General features: G+C 41.4%; 1 protein-coding gene across 4 annotated transcripts; it reads right to left on the bottom strand.

The window, feature by feature from the left end:
• Positions 1–1,988: 1,988 nt before the first annotated feature.
• On the bottom strand, positions 1,989–23,986 carry METAP2 (methionyl aminopeptidase 2). 4 transcript variants are annotated; one of them, XM_077265156.1, is made up of 11 exons: positions 23,697–23,986; positions 20,457–20,564; positions 20,159–20,224; positions 17,573–17,678; positions 11,496–11,657; positions 11,181–11,362; positions 11,006–11,100; positions 8,312–8,408; positions 4,094–4,197; positions 2,812–2,927; positions 1,989–2,646 (listed from the first exon to the last, which is right to left on the bottom strand). In XM_077265156.1, exons 1-11 carry the CDS (start codon positions 23,902–23,904, stop codon positions 2,394–2,396), a joined length of 1,497 nt encoding a protein of 498 aa, XP_077121271.1. In that variant the 5' UTR covers positions 23,905–23,986; the 3' UTR covers positions 1,989–2,393. The 4 variants fall into 4 exon arrangements, with proteins under 4 accessions (XP_077121271.1, XP_077121268.1, XP_077121267.1 ...); XM_077265153.1 differs by having other exon boundaries at positions 17,573–17,675; positions 23,697–23,887; XM_077265152.1 differs by having other exon boundaries at positions 20,457–20,561; positions 23,697–23,887.
• Positions 23,987–26,373: the final 2,387 nt, after the last annotated feature.

Below are 26,373 nucleotides of genomic sequence, written 5' to 3'. Positions count from 1 at the left end.
TAGATTTATATCGGGTTTTTATGTTTGGCTGCTGTCACACACTAAAACTTATATTGTAAAAACTAGTTTTTGCATCACCACATTCGGATAGCTATATTTTTTCATATTTCGGCCAAGAGTCATGTGAGATCTTGTTTTTTTGCAGGACGAGCTCACGTTTCTATTGGTACCATTTTCGGGCACATGACATTTTTTGATCGCTTCCTATTCTGATTTTTGGGAAACAGAATGAACTAAAAACAGCAATCCATGATTTTTTTTTTTTACACCGTTTTGCGTGGTAAAATTGATAAGGCAACTTTATGCTTCATGTCAGTACAATTACAGCGATACCTCATTTATATCTTTTATGTTTTCACACTTTTACACAAAAACTATTTTACAGAAAAAATAAATGATTTTTGCATCGCTTTATTCTGAGAGCTATAACTTATTTTTATTTTTGTATGGCGGCTTGTTTTTTGGAGGACAAGATGACGTTTTCAGCGGTACCATTTATATTTACATTCGTCTTTATCACGTTTTATTGCACTTTTTGTTCGTCGGTATGATAAAGCATTGTTTTTTGCCTCTTTTTTACGGCGTTCACTGAGGGGGTTAACTAGTGGGACATATAGAACGAGTCTTTATGGATGTGGCAATACCAAATATTTGTATTTTTGTTTGTTTTTTTATTTACATAAATAAATGTATTTATTGGAAAAAAAATGTTTTATTTGGGGATTTAAAAAAAAAAATATATATATATTTTTACACATTATAATATATATATATTTTTTTTAACTATTACATTGTGCCAGGATGGGACATAGGGATTTTTGTGTACTCACCGTAAAATCCTTTTCTCCGAGCCATTCATTGGGGGGACACAGAGCTGCCATTTTACACCATATTTTACAGCAGATCGCTGATTTGACACTCTGCACTGCAGAGTATCAGATGAGGATCTGATAGGCAGGGAAGGAGGCATGCCGCCACCTACTCTGGGCAACGAGATCTCAGCACCAGAGATCTCGTTGCAGAGATCTCAATCTGTGCATGCGGCGTCCCCAGCTGCCATTTTCCCGGAGGCCACCGCATTGCAGTAATGGATGTGCGGTTGGCTCCGGGCTTTCACAAAATGCCGGCGGAGCCGGAGCACCAAACCTGCCGCACCAGTCTGTGACAGGAGTCATATTGCCGGACCACCGAACACCCCCTTGTGACCATGCTCATTCCCCCCTCCCCCACTCCCCCCTAAAAGCTGAATTCATACTGGAAGACGAACCTCCATTTGACACAATTTTTTTCCCTATTTTCCTGAAAATTTGGGGTGCGTCTTATGGTCCAGTGCGCCTTATAGTCTGAAAAAGACGGTAGTTTTTGATTGCATTTTATTCAATTTTGGTATGATGAAAAAGCATTGTTTTTTGCCTTTTTTTAGTGTTCACTGAAGGTGTTAACTAGTAGACAGTTGTGTGGCAGGTCGTGCTTAACGCATACTTTATTTTTTTTGCATAAAAATACAAATTTATGTGTACAATATTTTTTATTATGTTGTGACTTTTAAAAAATATTTTACAATTTTTCTTTTACTTAGTCCCTCTATAGGACTGTCACTTTCAGCAGTCTGAGCGCTGTTATAATGCATTATAACTGTCAGTCTGCTCTCAGAGAAACTTGTTAGACCATGATTTTGAGTGGGTTAGTGATAAATATTAATAAACAATAATGAGAATTAGGCTTGGTTGGTTCAGCCCTCTACAACAGTCACATTGTCTCATGTGGCCCCTTGGAAAAATTAATTGCCCACCCCAGCCTCAGTTTATAGCCACACAAGTATATTGATCAGACACACATTTACCATTCAAATAAATAAAGTCTTTATAAATAGCCGATGTGTACTTTAAACCACATGAAAGAGAATATTGTGTGCTACAATCAGAAGTGATTGAACCCAATACGGATTTCAAATCTATAAAGAAATCAACGTATTACAGAAAAGATGATTGCGATCCGAAAAATTCAACTTTATTTTTATTTTTTAGAAAATGGTTTCCAGGGAATGAAAATGAAATGCTAGTATTTGCATAAATCAAGAAACTTGTGGCAATTTAAGTAAATATAAATATTTCAAAAGCCTCTTAAATGCAAAATATTTTTCAAAGTAAAATTTAACATTACACATTCCCCTAAACCAGCAAGCTGGACAATGAGGCAACTTCTCCTTTACAAAGATCAGAAATGTAACCTTGCCTGATTGTTAGTAAAGCTATACCTTTAACCACATTCATTCCATTTCCAGATATTGGAATGACATCTGCTAAAGCCTTTTTTATATTCCGAATTAATATTACACAATGGGCTTCAACAGAAGCAATATTTAGAGCGACAGCACCAAGTTCTACATAGCTTTAATAATCATCTCCTCTGCTCACAACTTCCTTGCAGGTTGGGCGCAATAGGATGGTGTGCTCAAATTGTGCTGTGTAAGAGCCTTTGATGTCACAGAGAGGCGGGTAAGGATCTACTATACCCAAGTCACACAGGTTTTTTAGCGCCATTAGGTATTTACTCTCTCCCAGGCGATCCAGCCATCTGCGGCAAAAGGCAAGAGTGCCAAAATTCTCATTAACAACATTCAGCAAATGTTTTGCTCGTGGAAGCCTGGAAATGAAAAAAAAAAAAAAAAGAGCAACATCACTATGCAATAACAACTGTGATTCTGCACTTCAAACTTTCACACCTTAGCCCCAACAAAAAACTTGTCACCCATCATACCAAGGGACCAAATAAAATAAGCTGGTTAGGGTTTTAAGTAGTCATACTTACCTAATTGGCACATGTCCAACATCAAAGTTCTTCATGTAGTGAGAACATTCCATGTCATCGTGAACAACTCCCTTTCCAGTACTACCGAATGTTTCTATTGCATATACCTCACCTTCCTGAAAAATATAAAAACCGCATTTAAAAATATTGGAATAGAGGCCAGGCCCGTTACACATAAATCCACTTATGTAGATATACAAATATTTACAAACGATCAAACTACCATATTTTTCGGACTATAAGACGCACCTTTTCCCAAAAAATTTTTTGCGAGAAAATGGGGGTGCATCTTATAGTTGGAATATACTTACCAGTAGTGTGGCTACAGCAGGAGTTAGGTGATTCTGCAGTGGTCCGACGCTGCAGGGGGATGATCACACTCCCTTCCCAGGCTGGTGTGGCTGTATCCGGCAGTACTTAGTGGTGTGTCTCGGCAATGAGATCTCAATCTGTGCATGCGCCGCCCTCGGCAGCCATTACATCACAGCAATTGTATGTGCAGGGGCTCCAGGTTTTCACAAAATGTCGGTGGAGCCCCAACACCACTGAGCACCGCCAAACCTGCCGCACCAGTCTGGGATGGGAGTCATATCTCTGGACCACTGAACACCCCCTGTGACCATGCTCCACCAGCGCTGCTGATCCCACCCCCCTTTGACAAGCTGAATTCGGACTGTAATTTTTTCCCTATTTTGCTTCAGAAAAATTTGGGGTGCGTCTTATAGTCCAAAAAATATGGTAAATAAAAAATGTAAAACCTCTCTTATTGTATTAAAATGATCCCATAACAACATTTCTAAGTATCTGCATTCGGGAATTATTTTTCATTGATACACAAAAAGTGGATTTTAAAGTTTTTTTTTCCCAAAACTGTAAAAATAGGTAGGATTTCCTCCTACAAGCTCCAATCAACTGTGTAGAGAGAATTTAATTAATTTGCTATGCTGTCACATTTCGACGTACAGCAACACAGTTGCAAATGTTTCCAAATGTATTGGATTAAATGTCACATGCAACTCACTTGCCAGTGGTCTCTATGCAAGTCACATGCAACTGATTTGGGTAAAAATTGCTGTAAAAAAAAAAATGGCCAATTCGCAGACAAAATCAGCTCTAAAATAATAAAAAGTTATTTTTTTTGCACGATTTTTCTGAGATTTGCCATATAGCACAAGCTAAACAAGGAGGGTTCTTACGAAAGCTCATTTAGCCAATTGTCAGTCCTTGTAAGTCTGTAATGCAAAATGTTTCTGCCGAGTACAATTCATCTCCTAGTATGTACCTCCATCCGTGTTGCTTCCCCACCTTTCACAATCGGTACAGTTTTTCCACCATGTATTCTATAAGGTCCAATGGAATGGCCATTCAAATTCCTTATGGGTTTCACTGAAATCACATGGATAAAAATGTATAGCAATAAAAGCCACATGCATTTTTATAGTGAACAGTCATTAACTACTTCACAACTGGATAATTTTCCGTTTTTGCCTGCCCTTCTTCCAAGAACAGTAACTTCTTTATTTTTCCATCCACATAGCCTTATGATGGCTTGGTTTTTGGGGGGTACAAATTGTACTTTTGAATGACGACATCATTCATTTTGTCATGTGAAAAAAAATTCCAAGTGCGGTGAAATTGCAAAAAATAAAAATAAAAAGTGCAATTGCACAATTATTTATTTAACTTTTAACATGGTAAAACTGACCAGGCAATATGATTCTCCGGGTCAGTACGAGTTATGCAGATACCAAACATGTATAGTTTTATTTACTTAATTTAAAACAAAACGACAAAAAAACTTAAATTTGTAATAAACATTTATTTTTTTTGCCTTTGTCAGCATTTTTCGAGACCCTTAACGTTTCCATTTTCAGAATATGGTGCTGTGTGAGGACTTTTTTGCACCAAGAGCTTACAATTACACTTATACTATGTTGTAATTCTGGCAGGTTTTTTTTATTATGCAATTTACCAGCCCGCATTAATTTACTTGTTATTTTTATAAGTTTGACTATAATCTGCTTACCCCCTATTGTATAACGCTATTAAATTAGTACTTTTTCTCGCAACCTTGTGGCATAGGGACAAATTTTTTTTATTAATACTTTGACTTATTATACTTGATACTATTATAAGTATTATTAGACTTGATTATTGTTTAACTGTTTTAATTTTATTGGGGGTGATTTGAACTAGTGGTTTGTTGTTTGGTTTTTTTATATTTTTAAAAACTTTTTTCTCACTTTTTACTGTATGTAACAGTCCCCTAGGGGACTTGTACCGGCGATTGCTTGTAGCTATACATAGCAGTGTATAAGCATAGCAGTGCATAATCTTCTATGCACGTCAGGAGGATCGTAATGACAGGCACTGTGGTCATCAGTAGACCGCTGACTGTTGTGACAATCAGCACTCGTGACAATGGGAGCGTGAAACGACACACCCTGCCCATGCCGAAGTGTGTTAAATGCCGCCACCAAAGATTGACAGTGAAATTTAACACGTTAACAGCTGCGGGCAGAGCTCTGCTTCACCTGTGGCAAGGCAAGTGATGGCTGACAAAATCAGCCATTATGTGCAGGGAAAGATGCGGGATCAACATAAAAAGTGTTTGACAAGTGTGACCAACTTTTTACTATAGATGCTGCTTATGCAGCATCTATAGTAAAAGATAGAATGTTTAAAAATAATAATAATAATAATAAAAAAAAAAATTGTTATACTCACCTGCAGACAGCTGATCTCCTCAGCGGCGTCCGTTCCTATAGATGGTGCGTGCAGGACCTTCGGTGACGTCACGGTCACGTGAGCGGTCTCGCGACCAATCACAAGACCGCGACGTCATCGCAGGTCCTTCACACAGAGCATCTATAGGAACGGAAGAGAGCATGCAGCGCTGAGAGGCGGGAACACTTCGGGGGCCATCAGAGGGTGAGTATATGACTATTTTTTATTTTAATTCTTTTTTTTTTTTACCAATTATATGGTGCCCAGTCCGTGGAGGAGAGTCTCCTCTCCTCCACCCTGGGTACCAACCGCACATGATCCGCTTACTTCCCGCATGGTGTGCACAGCCCCGTGCGGGAAGTAAGCAGATCAATGCACTCCTAGGTGTGCGGAATCCCCGCAATTCCGCATTTTTAATGAACATGTTGCTTTTTTTTCCGTGATGCGATTTTTTCGCGGAAAAAAATGCAACATTTGCACAAGAAATGCGGAATACACTGTAAATAGGAGGCATATGTTAGCGTTTTTTACATGTTTTTATAGCAAAAAAAACGCGAAAAAAACTCGAAAAATACTGAACGTGTGCACATGGCCTAACTGTTATTACACAATTTCTAAATTTTTTATTAAAAAAAAAAAAAAAAAAAAAAAAAAAAAAAAAGCATTTTTTTGGACTAAAGGACGTAGGCTAGATCCATACATTCAGGTGGACAGGAGGAGGACAGTTTTCTGCTGCACATTTTCTATGCACAGATATACAACGCCTGGCAAAAATCACGTAATCACTGGCCTTGGAGGATGTTCATTCAGTTGTTTAATTCTGTAGAAAAAAAGCTGATCACAGACATGGCACAAAACTAAAGTCATTCAAATGGCAACTTTGTGGCTTTAAGAAACACTAAAAGAAATCAAGAACAAAAAATGTGGTAGTCAGTAATGGTTACTTTTTGTAACCATAGGGGAAAAATTATGGAGTCACTCAATTCTGAGTGAAAAAATTATGGAATCACCCTGTAAATTTTAATTCCCAAAACTAACACCTGCATCAAATTAGATCTGCTCATTAGTCTGCACCTAAAAAAGGAATGATCACACCTTGGAGAGCTGTTGCACCAAGTGGACTGACATGAATCATGGCTCCAACACGAGAGATGTCAATTAAAACAAAGGAGAGGATTAGCAAACTCTTAAAAGAGGTTAAATCATCACGCAATGTTGCAAAAGATGTTGGTTGTTCACAGTCAGCTATGTCTAAAATCTGGCCCAAATACAAACAACATGGGAAGGTTGTTAAAGGCAAACATACTGGTAGACCAAGGAAGACATCAAAGCGTCAAGACCGGAAACTTAAAGCAATATGTCTCCAAAACAGGAAATACACAACAAAACAAATGAGGAACGAATGGGTGGAAACTGGAGTCAACGTCTGTGAACTGTAAGAAACCGAACTGTAAGAAACCACCTAAAGGAAATGGAATTTACTTACAGAAAAGCTAAACGAAAGCCATCATTAACACCTAAGCAAAAAAAAACAAGGTTACAATAGGCTAAGAAAAAGCAATCGTGGACTGTGGATGACTGGATGAAAGTCATATTCAGTGATGAATCGTGAATCTGCATTGGGCAAGGTGATGATGCTGGAACTTTTGTTTGGTGCCGTTCCAATGAGATTTATAAAGATGACTGCCTGAAGAGAACATGCAAATTTCCATAGTCATTGATGATATGGGGCTGCATGTCAGGTAAAGGCACTGGGGTGATGGCGGTCATCACATCTTCAATAAATGCACAAGTTTATGTTGATATTGTGGCAAATTTTCTTATTCCATCAATTGAAAGGATGTTTAGGGATGATGAAATCATTTTTCAAGATGATAATGCATCCTGCCATAGAGCAAAAACTGTGAAAACATTCCTTGAAAAAAGACACATAAGGTCAATGTCATGGCCTGCAAATAGTCCGGATCTCAATCCGATTGAAAATCTTTGGAGGAAGTTGAAGAAAATGGTCCATGACAAGGCTCCAACCTGCAAAGCTGATCTGGCAACAGCAATCAGAGAAAGTTGGAGCCAGATTGATGAAGAGTATTGTTTGAGACTCATTAAGTCCATGCCTCAGAGACTGTAAGCTGTTATAAAAGCCAGAGGTGGTGCAACAAAATACTAGTGATGTTTTGGACTGTTTTTTTGTTTGCTTGCTTTTGATGATTCCATAATTTTTTCCCTTATAATTGAGTGACTCCATAATTTTTACACTATGCTAGGTAAAAAAAAAAAAAAAGTAACCATTACTGACTACCACATTTTTTGTTCTTAATTTCTTTTAGTGTTTCTTAAAGCCAGAAAGTTGCCATTTGAAATGACTTTAGTTTTGTGCCATGTCTGTGATCTTTTTTTCTACAAAATTAAACAACTGAATGAACATCCTGCAAGGCCGGTGATTCCATCATTTTTGCCAGGGGTTGTAGTGCCGTCAGTCTCAGCTCACCCCAAAAAAAAAATGGAGCTGCGGAGGTTAATCTGCTCCCTCCGCTCAGCATCTTTGCAGTAGAGATTAAACTACAAAAAATTCACTTTTGGCAAAAAGTCAGATGTGAAGTTGGAGTGCAAGATGTGACTGCAAGGAATAGGCTTTGTACACCGCATAGGATAATTTGGAGCAGGAGAGTTTCATATATCGGCAAAATAACTTTTTATCAGTCAGAAGAATATGGTGATTTTCCACTACTGGACAATGCCATTTACAGACACCACTGTATAACAAACCACTTACCTTGGTAAGTTTTGCCATCGATTTCAACTTCATATGACTCCATAACTTCTTGGACTGCTTCACCAACATCACATAAACGCACATCTATACCAGAACACTAAAGAAAATAGCAAGAGGTTAAGATTAGAACTTTGGATGTACTATAACCTCAATTGTAATACTTTATTCTTTCCATCAAAGAAGCTATTGAAAAGTGCATGCATCTGTCAAGAGATGCCCTAGTAGTAATCTCATGGCAATGCAGAAAGCAGATGATGGGGCTCTTCTGTCCTTTTCAGCTGCATGCCAGGCATATAATCCAAACCTTTTAATTACAGATTCTTCAGGACCATAACACCCAGTAGTTTAACCCTTTATGGATGTAATAAAGGAATGAAGCATAACTTTAATTAGTTGAGTGATCCACCAGAAGGTGGCAGTAGAGTATTTAACAGTAATGAGAAAAACATGGGGAAATGTTCCAGCGCCTGGTAAAAGTATATTCCTTTATTCCATATAAAATATAAAAGTTACATCCAAGGCAAGAAAGTGCAAAGCGACGCATTTTGAATGTACATAAACGTTATTTGTCAAACTTTTGTTGCAAAGCTTGGAACAAAGCAGGTTTGAGTACATTCAAAAAGGAATATACTTTTACCAGAAGCTGGAACATATCCCCATGTTTTCCTCATCTATCACATGAAAGATCGGATCATAGTTTCCGTGCACACTGGACTATTACTATCGGGGAGCTGGCATAACCCCATTTTTCTTATTATTAAACAGTAATACAACAAAGTGTAAAGTGTAAGCTAGAAATAATGCAACTGACCAGAATTAATTACCCACCAAACAGACAGTACACAATAGCCGGACCACCACTCCACCCCTTATGCAAGCTTTACCATCAATGACATGACGTGTATGTTGGCCTCCAAACTCTCCTCAGATATGATCTGTCGGTACAGAATAATCTAACCCATTGGATTTTTGTTCTCCAGGATATCAGAGTGGCTCTCCTGTGGTGAACACGGGCTTGGACCATCCGTGCAATCCTGCGTTTGGGTGTGCTGGGGTAGCTCTATTCAGCTATCAACTATATAATGTGGGTGGAGGCCTTTAGTAAACCATAGATAACACAATTCCCTACTATAAAAAGATTAAAGGTCAGGATAAAAGGTCTTTAAAGGGGTTATCCAGGTGAGATATATATTTTTTATACCTCTGGATAGCCCAAAGTAAAAACAACAAAATAATCTTTACTCATCATCCAAAGGTATAGTGCTGCTTCTCTGCCCCCTAGTGTTTATGACCGGCTTTAATGGTGACCGCTGCAGTTAATCACTGGGCTCAGTGGTCTCGTGCCAACTACACTGGCATCACTGCTGAGTCCACTGACACCACTACTGCAGCCTATCAACAATACCGGGGCAGCCGCACAAGGGCAGCAACAAATCTGTGGATAGTGGCTGAAGCCCATTTTATTATTTTTACCAAGGGCAAGCCAGGGAAGTAAAACAAAAATCCTAGAAAACACCTTAAAAGTGGATCATCACTGTATTTTACAATACAAACTGCACATATCTTAGACCTCATGAGGCCGCTGCACTAACTCAGAAAATCCAAATCAGAATGACTATATCATCCTAATATTATAGAGGCTTTCCAAGGCCATTTTGTTTATTTTTTTACTATGAGCTTAAAATTAACAGGCAGGTGGTGGCTAACAGTAAGTACCTGCCTGTTGTACCCAGCATCGGCTCTGAGCAGTCACAGACCGCTCCTGCCTGCAATTCAGCTGCTCCACATCAACAGAGCAGCTTTCTGCCCGGATTCTCTGTCGATGGGGTGTGACTGCTGATATCATGCCGAATGACAGCTGGCCTCAACAGATCAGAGCAGAAAAGAAGCAACTGCTAAGTTGATGGGGTATCAGCGGAAGTTGCTAAATCGTCAGTAGAAGTTGTCTAAGAACACTTTGTGCAGGCAGAGATTGGCACTGGTCAAACAGGCAGGCACTCGGCAACTACCTGTCATTTATTTTTCAGGCCCGTAGTAAATAAACAAATTAGTCCTGAATAACCCCATTAAGATGAGCATTGTATGAGTCTAGCTATAGAATAAAATAGCTCAGAATCAAAGTGTATTCTATCTCTGCTCACAAAGCCAGATTGACAGCTTGTACTGAGCACTGCGAGATCTCAGTAGGAGGGACACTGAGGAGCTGTGAAAGTAAGTTTTCCTAAATAACGGCATTCTGACATGGATCTCAGTAAGTATACCAACCTAATCAGGTGTGAGATCTGTCTAACGATCTATAAAGATTATGTTGTGAAATCTGGTGAAGGATCAGATTTAAATAATGCCCAGTACTGGAAGTAAAACATTCTCTTCATATAATGAGCACAATATGGGCAATCGTGGCAGATACGTACATTGGTAATTATTTTGGATTCTAAATGTACCTGTCATGAATCAGCTACATGCCTTAAAGGGAATGAAAACCACCTCTTTGTATTTGCCCCATTAGTATGAATGCACATCATAAGATGTATACAACCCTGATACATATAGCATTCGCAATAGTGAAATAGTAAAAGAATGAACAGCCCCGAATGAAATAAAGCTCTGTAAACTGCTATATTTTTTAAACATTCATCTATAAAAACACAAACAAAGTATAACTTTCTTTCAAACTTTCATAACTTTCTGTACCTTTATCCCGGTGTTTGTTGCATCTTTGACTGCTTCCAGTAATTTGTCATACTTTGGATTAAATGTTACAGTGAAAGCACAGTCAATTATCCGGCCTGCAAAGATAGCATAGGTTTAGTACCGTGGACTCCTTTAGTAGCTACACTTGGGCAAATAGCCTTTTCACTACATTTACCATTTATGTGGGTTCCAAAATCAATTTTGCATACATCATCATACTGCAGGACCGTGGTATCACCAGCATTAGGAGTGTAATGGGCCGCACAGTTGTTTAAGGAACATCCTGTGGGGAACGCAAGGCCGGCATACAGACCATTTTCCTTAATAAGCTTGCGAGAACAGTCTTCCAGCTTTTCACTGCAGTGGACAAGGATATAAAAAGCAGCCTTGTTTTATTACCAAGTTATTACCATGCACATGTCCGACACCGCTCATAAACCTTAACTCTTCATATCCTAAATGTAACATTGCTATAATGTATAAGACGTACCAGATTTCAATCATGGTCAGGCCAGGCTTGATCCAGCTCATGACATATTTCCTCACTTGTCTATGAGCTTCAGCAGCTTGCCTAAAATCTGTCCAGATCTCCTCACTGGCCTGGTCCATAGCTTTCTTTTCATCACTGGTCGTCCTCCAGGCCGCAGATCGTCTACAAGAGAGTGAACACATGTCACACTTCATTGGTCACAACACATACCCAGCAAATACTGCTAGTTAATCCCTTCACTTCCAAACTACCGGTATTTTTCGTTTTTGACTCCCTTTCGTCCAAGAGCTGTTCATGATAGGCTATGTGCCCACGTTGCAGATTTCTGTGCGGATTTTTCCGCTGTTTTTGAAAAATCCACAGATAAAACGCACTGTGTTTTACCTGCAGATTACCCACGGATTTACTGTGGATTTCCAGCGTTTTTTGTGTGGATTTCAACTGCGTTTTAACACCTGTGGATTCCTATTGAGGAGCAGGTGTAAAAGGCTGCGGACTCCGCACAAAGAATTGACATGCTGCGGATAATAAACCGCAGCGTTTCCGCGCAGTATTTCCCACAGCATGTGCACTGCGGATTTAGTTTTCCATAGGTTTACATGGTACTGTAAACCGGATGGAAAACTGCTGCAAATCCGCAGCGGCCATTCCGCTGCGGATCCGCAGGCATATCCGCAACGTGTGCACATAGCCTTAGTCTTGATGACAAGCGTGCTGGAGTCAGACACTCCCGACACGAACAGGTGCACGACTCTTCATGAATCTGGATCATCTGATGAGTGACCTGACTACACCAGAAATCTCTGGGGTCCATCATTTTCATTTTTCTGTCGACACAGCTGTATAAGGGCTTTTTTTTTTTTTTTTGCGCGATGAGTTGTAGTTTTGAATAACACCATTCGTTTCACTTTACAATATCCTGAATAGGGAGGTAAACAAATTCCAAATGGTATCAAATCGTGAAAAATATACAATAACGCCATTGTTTCTTGGGTTTTCTTTTTACGGCATTCATTGTATGGTAAAAAATACCCAGAATCATGATTCTATAGATCAGCACTATTATGGCCATACCAAACTTGCATATTTTCTTTTTTATATAAGTGGTGAAAAAAATATAAATAAAATAGTTTGTCAATAGAGCTGTGTGAGGGCTTGTTTTTTGCGAGGTCAGAAGAGTTTAATTGAGACCATTTTAGTGTCCATAAGACATTTTGTTAACTTTCTATTGCTTATTTTTAGGGCAGTGTGGTGAAAATAATAATAATAAAAAATAATACGCAATTCCTGAGGTTTAATCTTTTTTCTCATTGTAGCATTTACCAATTGGCTTAATTAATTGTATATTTTGAAGGATAGGTTCCTTTTAACTCCTTAAGCCCCGAGGGTGGTTTGCACGTTAATGACCGGGCCGATTTTTACAGTTCTGACCACTGTCCCTTTATGAGATTATAACTCTGGAACACTTCAACGGATCTTGGCGATTCTGACATTGTTTTCTCTTGACATATTGTACGTCATGATAGTGGTAAAATTTCTTCGATATGACTTGCATTTGTGAAAAAAACGGAAATTTGGCGAAAATTTCGTAATTTTCCAACTTTGAATTTTTATGTCCTTAAATCACAGAGCTATGTCACATAAAATACTTAATAGGTAACATTTCCCACTTGTCTACTTTACATCAGCACAATTATGGAACCAAAATTTTTTTGTGTTAGGGAGTTATAAGGGTTAAAATTTGACCAGCAATTTCTCATTTTTACAACACCATTTTTTTTTAGGGACCACATCTCATTTGAAGTCATTTTGAGGGATCTATATGATAGAAAATACCCAAGTGTGACACCATTCTAAAAACTGCACCCCTCAAGGTGCTCAAAACCACATTCAAGAAGTTTATTAACCCTTCAGGTGTTTCACAGGAATTTTTGGAATGTTTAAATAAAAATGAACATTTAACTTTTTTTCACACAAAAGTTATTTCAGCTCCAATTTGTTTTATTTTACCAAGGGTAACAGGAGAAAATTGAACCCCAAAAGTTGTTGTGCAATTTGTCCTGAGTACGCTGATACCCCATATGTGGGGGTAAACCACTGTTTGGGCGCATGGCAGAGCTCGGAAGGGAAAGAGCGCCGTTTGACTTTTCAATGCAAAATTGACTGAAATTGAGATGGGACACCATGTCGCGTTTGGAGAGCCCCTGATGTGCCTAAACATTAAGACCCCCCCAAGTGACACCATTTTGGAAAGTAGACCGCCTAAGGAACTTATCTAGATGTGTTTTGAGAGCTTTGAACCCCCAAGTGTTTCACTACAGTTTATAACGCAGAGCCGTGAAAATACATATATATTTTTTTTCACAAAATAGATTTTTTAGCCCCCAGTTTTGTATTTTCACAAGGGTAACAGGAGAAATTGGACCCCAAAAGTTGTTGTCCAATTTGTCCTGAGTACGCTGATACCCCATATGTGGGGGAGGAACCTGTTGTGATCCGGTGACCTTGGAGCCGCATGAGACTTTCTCAGGAGTAGGTGGAACCTGTACTGACCGCAAACCCTAAACTGTCACCGCAACTAGAAGTAGCCGTGGGGTGTACCTAACACATCTTAGACACCTCGACACAGCCGGAGGACTAAATACCCCTATAGATGGAAATGGGAATTCTATCTTGCCTCAGAGCAGAACCCCAAAGGATAGGCAGCCCCCCACAAATATTGACTGTGAGTATTAGAGGAAAGACACACGCAGGCAGAAATCAGGATTTAGCAAAAGAGGCCACACTAGCTAAATAGGAAAGGATAGGACAGAATACTAAGCGGTCAGTATTTAAACCCTAAAAATATCCACAGCAGATAATACAAAAATTCCACCATCTAACTAAAGACATGGAATGTATATCTGCATCTCCTGAGAATCCAACTTGACTGAAATATCCAAACACAGTCTAAGCTGGACAAGAAAAAACATTGAATAGTACTGAATTGTAAAGCACACAGCATGTGTGCTGTAGAAACAAAACCAGACACTTATCTTTGCTGATTTGGAAGCAGGGCAGCAGGAACCAGACAGAGATGCAAAACCTCCAAGAACAATGGACAACTGGCAAGGGCTAATGAATCCTGCACACCTAAATATCCCAGTCAGAGCTGCAATCAGCAGGGACACCTGCCCAGGATTGCAACCCAGGGACAACTGCATTACTACCAACAACCACCGGAGGGAACCCAAGAGCAGAATTCACAACAGGAACCACTGTTTGGGCGCATGGCAGAGCTCGGAAGGGAAGGAGCGCCATTTGGAATGCAGACTTAGATGGATTGGTCTGCAGGCGTCACGTTGCATTTGCAGAGCCCCTGATGTACCCAAACAGTAGAAACCCCCATAAGTGACCCCATATTGGAAACTAGACCTCCCAAGGAGCTTATCTAGATGTGTTGTGAGAACTTTGAACCCCCAAGTGTTTAACTACAGTTTATAACGCAGAGCCGTGAAAATAAAAAATCTTTTTTTTTCCCCACAAAAATGATTTTTAGCCCCCCCAAATTTTTATTTTCCCAAGGGTAACAAGAGAACTTGGACCCCAAAAGTTGTTGTCCAATTTGTCCCAAGTACGCTGATACCCCATATGTTGGGGTAGACCCGTTTGGGCGCACGGGAGAGCTCGGAAGGGAAGGAGCACTGTTGAGGGCAGAGCAAAGTACTGCAGTGCGCAGGTGCTGGGAAAGGTCAGAGAGGCCCGGCGCCTGTGCACTGCAGTACTTAGCTCCGCCCTCAACAGGGCAGATAAAGTACTCCTGCGCCAGAGCCGCAGCGTGAATGCAAGAAGAGGATGTCATCTGATGAAGAAAGGAGGCTACGGATGGGACCGCGACACCCATCGGACCGAACCAGGACCGCCCCTAGGTGAGTATAATCTAACCTCTTTTTCTCATCTTTCAGGTTACATTGGGGGCTTATCTACAGCATTCCAGAATGCTGTAGATAAACGACTGATGCCAGTGGGCTTAGCTCAATTTTCATTTTGGGGGCGACAGGTTCCCCTTTAAGAACATAATACCAAATATTTTTAATGCAAGAAAAGGTAGGCTATTCATATTACTATTTATTTTTTTTACTTGTTTAACTGGGATTCTCCGATAGCCTGTACTATAATAGCACAGGACTGCAGTATATAGTGTAAATCGTGGTCTCATTTGAAACTCATCATAGAGTTGAGCTTCAGAAGGACCAAGATAACAGCGAAGGAGTGGGTTTGGGAGGTTTCAGCAGACCCCTGGCGGCTGCACTAACTTATCAGCACCCTGCGATCACATTATGGGGGAAGGCAAGGGGGGGCAACTGACATTTAAATGTTGCTGCCAGTGATTTACAGCAGCATCAAAATAGTTAGTAGCTCTGGCCACGGCTTTTACAGACAGATACCAGCTATTTAATATAGGCACCATGAACCGCGTTTGATGGGAATTCCTCTCCTGAGCCCTCTTCACACGGTCATTGCAGTGCGAGACGTAGTTATGTCCATATGTGCAAAGGGGCCGATAGTGCAGATACAATAAACACATTTCTGTATGAGGACTTTTTTCTTATGGGACAAGTTTTGGGTTGTTTTTTTTCCCACTAGGTTTGGTACCTACTGCATAACAAATTGATTAATTTTTATTTAGTTTTGTTTTATTTTTCATGTTATTTAACTTTTCTCTTTCTGTTGCCACCAGATGTAATTTTTTTAAATACTTTCGCAGAATTAAAATGTCTTCTTCAATGAAAAGATAAAACCAGTACCACATAATAGAGCAATAATTTATTTTTCTCAATATAGTTTCATGAGATTTATTTTTTTTTTTGCAGGGAGAGTTAGTTGCAAAAGTAACCTTATTAAATGTACTGATCAGCTTTTATTACATTCATGGGGGAAGACTGGGAGGGGGGTAATTTAATGGGAAATCTACAGTGTGATCAATTTTAGGCATGAACTAAACAAATATACAATGACAGGGGATTTTGTTAGGTCAACCCTTCAGTACTCCATGATTGGGGCCACCCTCATTCTAAGGCTGCCGTCACATTAGCAGTATTTGGTCAGTATTTTACATCAGTATCTGTAAGCCAAAACCAGGAGTGGGTGATAAATGCAGAAGTGGTGCATATGTTTCTATTATACTTTACCTCTAATTGTTCCACTCCTGCTTTTGGCTTACAAATACTGATGTAAAATACTGACCAAATACTGCTAGTGTGACGGCAGCCTAACTGTTTAGACCCATTAGTCATTATCAATAGCAGCAACTAATGGGGTTAAACAAGTGGGACTGCAGTAACCACCAACCTAAGGGATTGCAGAAGTGTGTCAGCTGTAAGTTCCAGCAACCATCCGCTGCTGATAGCACAAGCTCAACTTTTGAGCAGAGCGCTCTCTGCATTGTTCTAATTAAACACTTCACATTTAAAGAGAACCTGTCACCCCCCTCAGGCATTCTGTATTCTGACAAGGTGGCTCTTTTAGTTATGATGCCTGAACACGCTGAAATAAACGTTTATAAAATGAGCCCCCTCATACCCTGAAACCGTCCCGGGGGTGGGACTTTCCTTCCTAATCAGACGCAGCACAGCCGTCACTCCGGGCCTGTGCGCGCCGGGTGCCGCCTCCTCTTGCAGCATTATCGTCCCCAGCGCCTGCGCTGTAAGTACTAAGGGCAGCGCAACTGCGCATGCCAGGAAAAAAAAGCTTAATGCGCAGGCGCTGGGGACGATAACGCAGCAAGAGGAGGCGGCACCCGGCACGCACAGGCCCGGAGTGACGGCTGTGCTGCGTCTGATTAGGAAGGAAAGTCCTGCCTCTGGGACGGTATGAGGGGGCAAGTTTATTTCAGCGTGTGCAGGGAGCATAACTAAAAGAGCCACCTTGTCAGAATGCAGCATTTGTGCTGCACAAGGTGGCTCTTTTACTTACAAACGCCTGAGGGAGGTGACAGGTTCCCTTTAAGGCAAGCCATGAGCACAATGTACATGTACATGTGACAAGGCAGGAGTGGGTATAAAAGCTTACAAAACAAAAAACCCTCACACACATACCCATCTTGAGTTGCAGGATAGTCGCATTCCTGTCCTTTTGGGAACACACCACTCGTATAGAGATCACAAATTGGTATAGATGGTGGGTCTGTCTGACATTTAGCTGCTTTAAAAAAATAATAAAAAAAAAAAAACAGGAAAATTTAGATCTAAAATACTCATCAGCATCATCATTTACCATGTTCAACCCCTTCATCTTTGGATATACAAAATCAGCGAACACTACGTAAAAACATTACAAGCAAACATTTCAAAAGGAGAATGTCGGACTGCACTGGTACAGTATAACAGTAGGTCACTCCCTATACATGAGCCATGTGGATTTCAGCTCTAAATGGATTTTCCTGGACTATAAATTGATGGCATTTCTATAGACATTAAAGCATCACTCCAGAATTTTTTTTTTTTTTTAATTTCAGCGCTGGAGTAGTGCCACTAATGTAAGTACCATTCCCCTAGTATTCTACTCACCAGCTGCTGTTTTCGGGTGTTCCTGGCACTGTACTGGCTCCCCTCTGCCATCTTGTGACCAAAACATCTGACTGACCAGAAGTCAGAGGTAATGATCACAAAATCTCAATGCAAGTCAATAAGAGCCCCATTTTGGCTCTAATACACTTACACTGAGTTGTGACTTTGTCATCAAACACTGGCGTGATCCAGCAGGTCACAATCTGAAGACGACCAGAGCGGCGCCAATTACAGATGAAGATGGCGGCTGTTAAGTATAATACTAGAGGCAGAGAACTTACCGTAGATTACTGACACCACTCAAGTAGTAAAACAAAAAAAAATAAAACTGCTGGAGTGGTGCTTTAATGCCTTATCGACCTCGGGCGTAATAGTACACCGATGTCGCTCTCTCTCCATTTGATGTGGGCTCTAGATCTACATCTTTCCAGGGACATATCAGCTGTTTTGAACAGCTGACATGTGCCAGCAATAGCCGTGGGTGGAATCGCGATCCACCCGCAGCTATTAACCAGTTAAATGCCGCTGTCAATCTCTGACAGCAGCACTTAAATGTTTCTGGCCATCGGGCCGGAAATACGCACACGTGACCCGCGTCACGTGATCGCGGGTCACTGGTGTTGGCATGACAACCTGGTTGTCAGTGCTGGCTTGCTGTGAGCGCCACCCAGTGGTTGGCACTCATGGCAAGTCAGTATATTTGCTATATAGGCGATCTGACGATCTGAACATCGTCTTTATGTAGCAGAGCCGATTGGGCTATGGCAGCTTCTAGTCTCCTATTGACACTATTGAAGCATGGATGGCAAAAGTTTAAAAAAAAAAATGTTTTTAAAAATATAAAAAAAAATAATAAAAATAAATATAAAAAAGTTCAAATCAACCCCATTTCGCTTCATTCAAAATAAAATAAAATGAAACATACCCATATTTGGTAACGCCGCGTTCAGAATCGCCCGATCTATAAAAAAAAAAGGATTAACCTGATCGGTAAACAGCGTACCGAGAAAAAAAGTAAAAACGCCAAAACTGTTTTTTCTAAATAACGGGCGATCAAAAAATCGTATCAAAAATAAATCATTATGGTATCATTAAAAACGTCAGCTCGGCACACAAAAGATAAGCCCTCACCCAACTCGAGAACACGAAAAATGGAGACACTATGGGTCTCGGAAAACGGCGCAATTTTATTTATTTTTTTTTAACAAAGCTTGGAATTTTTTTTACCACTTAGATAAAAAATAACCTAGACATGTTTGGTGTCTGTGAACTCGTAATGACCTGGAGAATCATAATGGCAGGTCAGTTTTATCATTTAGTAAACCTAGCAAAACAGCCAAACAAAAAACAACTGTGGGATTGAACTTTTTTTCCGCGTTTTTTAGTACACAACATGGTAAAACCAATGGTGTCTTTCAAAAGTACAACTCGTCCCGCAAAAACAAGCCCTCACATAGCCATATTGACAAAAAAATAAATAAGTTATGGCTCTGGGAAGAAGGGGAGCGAAAAACGAAAAAAGCTCCAGGGGTTAAAGTGAACATGTCACCATACAATAGAATTAGACTTACCAGTAATTCGGTTTCAAATAACTCAGCACAGCAGCATGGGTAATTCCCTCCCCTTGCTTAGTAATTTTTGCATTATTCAAATAAGGAAACTAAATTATAATTTGAAGCATTCATAGTCCTGTGGTCCTTTATAATAACACTGAGGGGAGGATGTGTGAGGGACTATTTGACCTCTTTTGTGTTTACTGTCCCTATTAGGAAATGGGTAACATCCTCCAGTGTGCTGTCGTGGGGGTTATACTATAACCTGCAGATATGGAGTTAATAAGTAGGTTAATGGCGTTACTATCCTGCACTTTTAGCTTTTTTTCTGGTGACAGGTTCCCTTTAGCAGCCACAAGCTGTAGTACTAGGCATGGCCACAACCAAATGTACCAGGGAAACAAAAAATAAAACTTCAGAATGCCCATCATTCAAATGATCAGGGATTGTCAGGAGTCTGATTCCAACAGATTGGACAGGCCATCAATGTTTTAGCTCTGGAAATCTAAGTGACACAGTAAGCCCACTACTCATGCAGTGTCATATCTCTGATAATACATACATCCTTTCTTCTTCTTCTTTTTCTTCTTCTTCTTCCCACCTGCACCGTCTCCTTCAACATCACCATCTTGAACACAATAGAGGAGAATTACTATAATCCCTAAACAAGTAACAGTATTAAACTTTGAGTGGAGGTGTAAGGCATAATCCGACAGTAGCAACCACACCCTGGAATGTGTGGCTATGAAAGTAAAATACATGCCTCCACACGCCAGCGACCATTTCTGACCCGCATGCCACGGTGTAAATATTATATACAGGTATTATAAAAATAAAAAAACAGCGCCAGAAAAACTTACCATCCTCCTCCTCATCTTTGTTTTCAAGAGTTTGCTTGTCCAGCTGTTTAGTCACCTCGTCAATGACAGGCCCTGCTGCTCCAGCTTCTTTCTCAGGTTCTTGTCCTACTGAATATAAGATCTTATAGAATAAACATGTGACGGACACTTGCCTTAACCCCTTCACTCACAGGCCACTTTTTTTCCCTCCCCCAAAAACTGTAACTTTTTATTTTACTGGCCATATAGCCATGTATGAGGGCTTGTTTATTGCTGGAAGAGCTGTACTTTTAAATTATATTCATTGTACCTTAGAGTGTACTGGAAACCGGGGAAAAAATTCTAAGTGTGGTGAAATTGCACAATTTTTTATTTTATTTTACCATGTTCATTATATGGTAAAACTAACCTGGCAATATGACTCTTCAGGTCAGTTCGAGGTCCCAGGTGCCAAACATGTCTAGGTTTTTACTGTATGTAACAGTCCCCTTAGGGAAATTGAAGCTTTGATCATTCGATAGCTTGTGCTATACATAGCAGTGCACCAGCACCACCTACGGGCTGGCGTTCACAGGAGGATCGAATGACAGGCATGGGGGTCATCAACAGACCCCCAGCTGTCACGATAACCCATCGGTGCCCCGCGATCACATCACGACCGCGCAACTGGGAGCAAGGAATGACACGCATCCCTGTCATCGCGTGTTAAATGCCGATGTCAGAGGGAGACAGTGGGATTTGTCAGGTTAACCCCTTAACCCACAGGCCATTTTCCGTTTTCAGCTCCCCTTATTCCCAGAGCCATAACTTTTTTATTTTTTGGTCAAAATGGCCATGTAAGGGCTTGTTCTTGCGGGACAAGTTGTACTTTTGAAAGATTGGTTTTAAGAGATTGTGTACTGGAAAACGGGAAAAAAATTCCAAGTTCGGTAAAATTGAAAAAAAAAAAAAAGTGCAATTCCACAATTGTTTTTTGGTGTTTTTTTTACCATGTTCACTAAATGCTAAAATTGACCTGCCATTATGATTCTCCAGGTCATTACGAATTCATAGACACCAAATATGTCTAAGTTCTTTTTTATTTAAGTGGTGAAAAAAAAATCTAAACTTAGGTAAAAAAAAAAAAAAAAAAAAAGCCGCCATTTTCCGAGACCCGTAGCGTCTCCATTTTTCTTAATTTGGGGCTGGGCAGGGCTTTTTTGCTGCACACCGAGCTGACGTTATCATTTATTTTCTTGTATATACGATCTTTTGATTGCCCGTTATTGCATTTTATTGAAATGTAGCGGCAACAAAAAAAACAACAAAAAAAAAAAGTAATTCTGGCATTTTTTATTTTTTTCTCATTACGCCGTTTACCAATCAGGTTAATTCTTTTTTATACTGATAGATTAGGCAATTTTGAACGTGGCGATACTAAATATCTTTATCGTATAGTTTGATTTTTTTATTGTTTTACTTTGAATGGTGTGAAAGGGGGATGATTTGAACTTTTATATTCCTTATATTTTTTTTTATTTTTTTACATGCTTCAATAGTCTCCATGGGAAACGAGAAGCTGCAGTTGACCAATCGGCTTTGCTACATACAGGCGATGATCAGATCGCCTCTACGTAGCAGAGATGCTCACTTGTTATGAACGCCGACCACTGGGCGGCGCTCATAGCAATCTGGATATGACAATCATAGAGGTCTGCTGGAGATCTCTGGTTGTCATGCCAACCCTTCGGTGACCCGCGATCACGTGATGGGGCACCGATGGGAGAGTTCCGGAAGCGCGAGTTAAACGCTGCTGTCAGAGATTGAAAGCAGCATTTAATGGGTTAACAGCCAAGGGTGGATCGCAATTACACCCGTGGCTGTAGAGGCACATGTCAGCTGCTCAAAAAAGCTGACATGTGCCGGGAAAGATGTGGGCTCAGCGCCGGAGCCCACATCAAAAAGGAGGGATTCCGTGATGGGTGTACTATTACGCCCAACGTCAGAAAGGGCGTAACAGCCACTGGCATAGCTCCACTCAACCTGTGGCTGTTAAAGGCACATGATAGCTGATTAAATCAGCAGTCATATGCAGGCTCAGCGTGTGAGCCCTCATCAAAGGCAGGAACATGACATTTGACGCAAATATACAACATATGTTGTGAAGGGCTTAAAGGAGCTTTCATATTGATGACCCATCTTTAGGACAGGACACTTAAGGAGTATTACAGACTATCTCCTAGTAAAATGAATAGGGCTGATGTGCAGTAGCTGGCGTTACATACTGAGCTGTGCAGTGCTGCTCATTCACCGCTGACAACTGTCCGCTGGAGCTACTAACAGCTGATTGGTGAGGGTGCCGTATGTCGGTCGCCGCACACCCCAAATCACCGCATGTGGACGCATCTGCATACAACGCACGTCCCTGCGTACCCAATGTTAAAGATAGGTATGCAGGGAAACGCAGGACGCATGGGGAAGTAGGCGTGGTTTCAGGGAGGCCACACATCCGGCAACGTGCTGCACGGACAGGCCAGACATCCGGACACGCGCCGCACGGACAGGCCAGACAAACGGACACGCGCCACACGGACAGGCCAGACATCCGGACACGCGCTGCACGGACAGGCCAGACATCCGGACACGCGCCGCACGGACAGGCCAGACATCCGGACGTGACATGTGGATGTAAAACACAGAATCGCGACGCACAGATGTAACACACAGGACATACAGCATTAAAAGAAATTGGGCTTCCTGACCACATCAAGCCTCACATGGCTACACAGAGTAGTGACTCCGGAGAGCTGCTGTGCCCTGCCAGAGAGGAACCTGCCGGTAAGAGCCAACAAGCAGCAGATCCGTCACTGGCAGCCTGCTGACTGTTTCCAGGTGACTCGCCTGCCCAGCCTGCTGACTGTTTCCAGGTGACTCGCCTGCCCAGCCTGCTGACTGTTTCCAGGTGACTCGCCTGCCCAGCCTGCTGACTGTTTCCAGGTGACTCGCCTGCCCAGCCTGCTGACTGTTTCCAGGTGACTCGCCTGCCCAGCCTGCTGACTGTTTCCAGGTGACTCGCCTGCCCAGCCTGCTGTTTCCAGGTTGCTCCTGTGTTAGCAGTCTCCCCTACGTGCCGGCACTGCCTTCTCCCTGCACAGTAATGGCGACAGGGACACTGTTGCTCGGCTACTTATCGTGGCCTCCCTCCTGCCTCACGTCGTCTGCTCTCGCTGAGGCCAGCACAATCCCGGCACCATGTTCCCTGGCAAGCAGTTCCTCTCCTACCGGCTTTACTCTTTTTCTTCTTCTTCCTCTTCTTCTTGGCTGCACTGCTGTCCTCGGCAGCCAGCACTTCGTCCTCCTCCAGGTCCCCGTTTAGGTGCCGGTCTCCGTTCTCCTCCACCACCACGGGCCTCTCCCGTTGAACTGCGACGTTCGCCATCTTACCAGAGAGGGAAAGGCTGCCAACCGCGCATGCGCAGCTGTAGCCCATGATGCTACTGCAGGCTCGGCGCCTAGCATGCTGGGCTATGACTGGAGGACTGAAGGTTCCAGCGCAGAGAGAACTGGTGGTGGTCATCAGCAGAGGGCGCTGTGGTACTCGGACTACTATTCTCGTGATGTGTTACTGTATATAGTAACAAAATAAACTACCTCACAATCCATCTTCTTCTAGAACCCAGGAGACAAAGCCTGGTCAAGGGCTTTGTGCATTAAAAGCTGCTGCTGGGACCTGCACCAATGGGCAGAACAGGGCATTACATCTCTACGGCGCGGGCCATATAAATCAGACGGTGGTCGCATCGCAATGCTTGGACTATGGACTGCCAGCGGCTGCTGAACCGAGCTAGAGCTACGTGCTGCCCGCTCAGGTCAGGAGAGCCGCCATAGACGATGGAGCGGCGTGCAGACCCCTACTGAGCAGCAAGTTCTCACATGTCCTGAGGAGAGGAGACGGTATCACTGGACAGCCCCTTTAGTGATAGATATTCAACAGACAATCATGAAGCACATAGACAGTATATGGCCGAGAGCATTGAAGTGTAGCTCTCCCAAACGTAATGCCCAGATATACTGGTTTGCTAGGGCTACTCCAAAATACATAGAAAAAAGCAAGAACATGGAGTACAAAAATGCCAAAATTCATAATAAAAAATTACTTTATTAATACAATATAAAAAAATTCCTTTTATAACAAACAACATAGAAATTCAATTATAAATAATTAATTAAAGACACAAATGCACCAATAAATATACATATATGCACCAAACAGATGAAGACTAAGGAGAAATACTGAAGCAGTACAGGTGAACATGGGGAGCAAAGCATGTATCCGGTAGGTAAGAATAACAATAATGGTGTGTGGCCATCAATATAATCACTTACACGCTTACCAATTGCGTGCTTTCACCACTGACAACGCATATGGGATGAATGCTCGGTCGCTACATACATATACAATGGCCACTGAAGTGCTTACCCATGAATGTGCCGGACAGCTCACCCACAGCGCACCAGGAACCCCTTGACGCGCGTTTCGCCGCCAAGCTTTTTCGAAAGGGGATCCCCTTTCGAAAAAGCTTGGCGGCGAAACGCGCGTCAAGGGGTTCCTGGTGCGCTGTGGGTGAGCTGTCCGGCACATTCATGGGTAAGCACTTCAGTGGCCATTGTATATGTATGTAGCGACCGAGCATTCATCCCATATGCGTTGTCAGTGGTGAAAGCACGCAATTGGTAAGCGTGTAAGTGATTATATTGATGGCCACACACCATTATTGTTATTCTTACCTACCGGATACATGCTTTGCTCCCCATGTTCACCTGTACTGCTTCAGTATTTCTCCTTAGTCTTCATCTGTTTGGTGCATATATGTATATTTATTGGTGCATTTGTGTCTTTAATTAATTATTTATAATTGAATTTCTATGTTGTTTGTTATAAAAGGAATTTTTTTATATTGTATTAATAAAGTAATTTTTTATTATGAATTTTGGCATTTTTGTACTCCATGTTCTTGCTTTTTTCCTTTAGTGATAGATGTCTATTACCAGTTATTCTTAGATGAAGAAAGAAAACTTGCTGCGAGCGGGGCTTTATTTTTCCTTGTAAAAAAAGAGCACCATAAACCCGAAAGACCCCATAGAAAGCAATGGGGGGCAATCTGCTTCTGTGTGACCCGGGAATGCACAGGATGCTAATTCTGGTTATCTGCTCCATTTGTTCTGAAAGGCACAGACCGATAGAAAAATAATTGGACACAAGAAGAAAGCCTGAGCACGAATGTCTATGTCAGAGTTCTATTTATCTATCTGTACAAGGAAGAAACACAATTCCTGCCTAGAAACAAAAGCATTAGGACGCCACCCATTAGGCCACGGTCAGTATTTGGTCAGTATTTTACATCAGTATCTGTAAGCCAAAACCAGGAGTGGGTGATAAATACAGAAGTGGTGCATATGTTTCTATTATACTTTTCCTCTAATTGTTCCACTCCTGGTTTTGGCTTACAGATACGGATGTAATATGCTGACCAAATACTGAATATAGCCTTATGAGGATAGTTTGGTTTCTGTTTTGGGCCAGTTGTGGATATTATGGTGCAATGGGGGACATTATGGAGAAATGGGGGACATTATGGAGCAATGAGGGACATTATCGTTCAATGGTGCACATATGGGGCAATGGTGGACATTATGGACCAATAATGGACATTATGGGGCAGTGGTGAGCATTATGGGGCAATGGTGAACATTATGGAGAAATGGGGGACATTATGGAGCAGTGAAGGACATTATGGGGCAATGGTGAGCATTATGGGGCAATGTAAGACATTATGCAGAAATGGGAGACATTATGGGATAATGGTGGACGTTATGGACAGCAATGGACGTTATGGGGCAATGGTGAGCATTATGGAGAAATGTGGGACATTATGGAGCAATGAAGGACATTATGGGG

This window comes from Ranitomeya variabilis, chromosome 5, assembly GCF_051348905.1.
Source record: "Ranitomeya variabilis isolate aRanVar5 chromosome 5, aRanVar5.hap1, whole genome shotgun sequence".
In the NCBI taxonomy this organism is placed as follows: domain Eukaryota; kingdom Metazoa; phylum Chordata; class Amphibia; order Anura; family Dendrobatidae; genus Ranitomeya; species Ranitomeya variabilis.
Note: the sequence above shows the minus strand (reverse complement) of the source record. Positions and strands in the feature narration are given on the sequence as shown.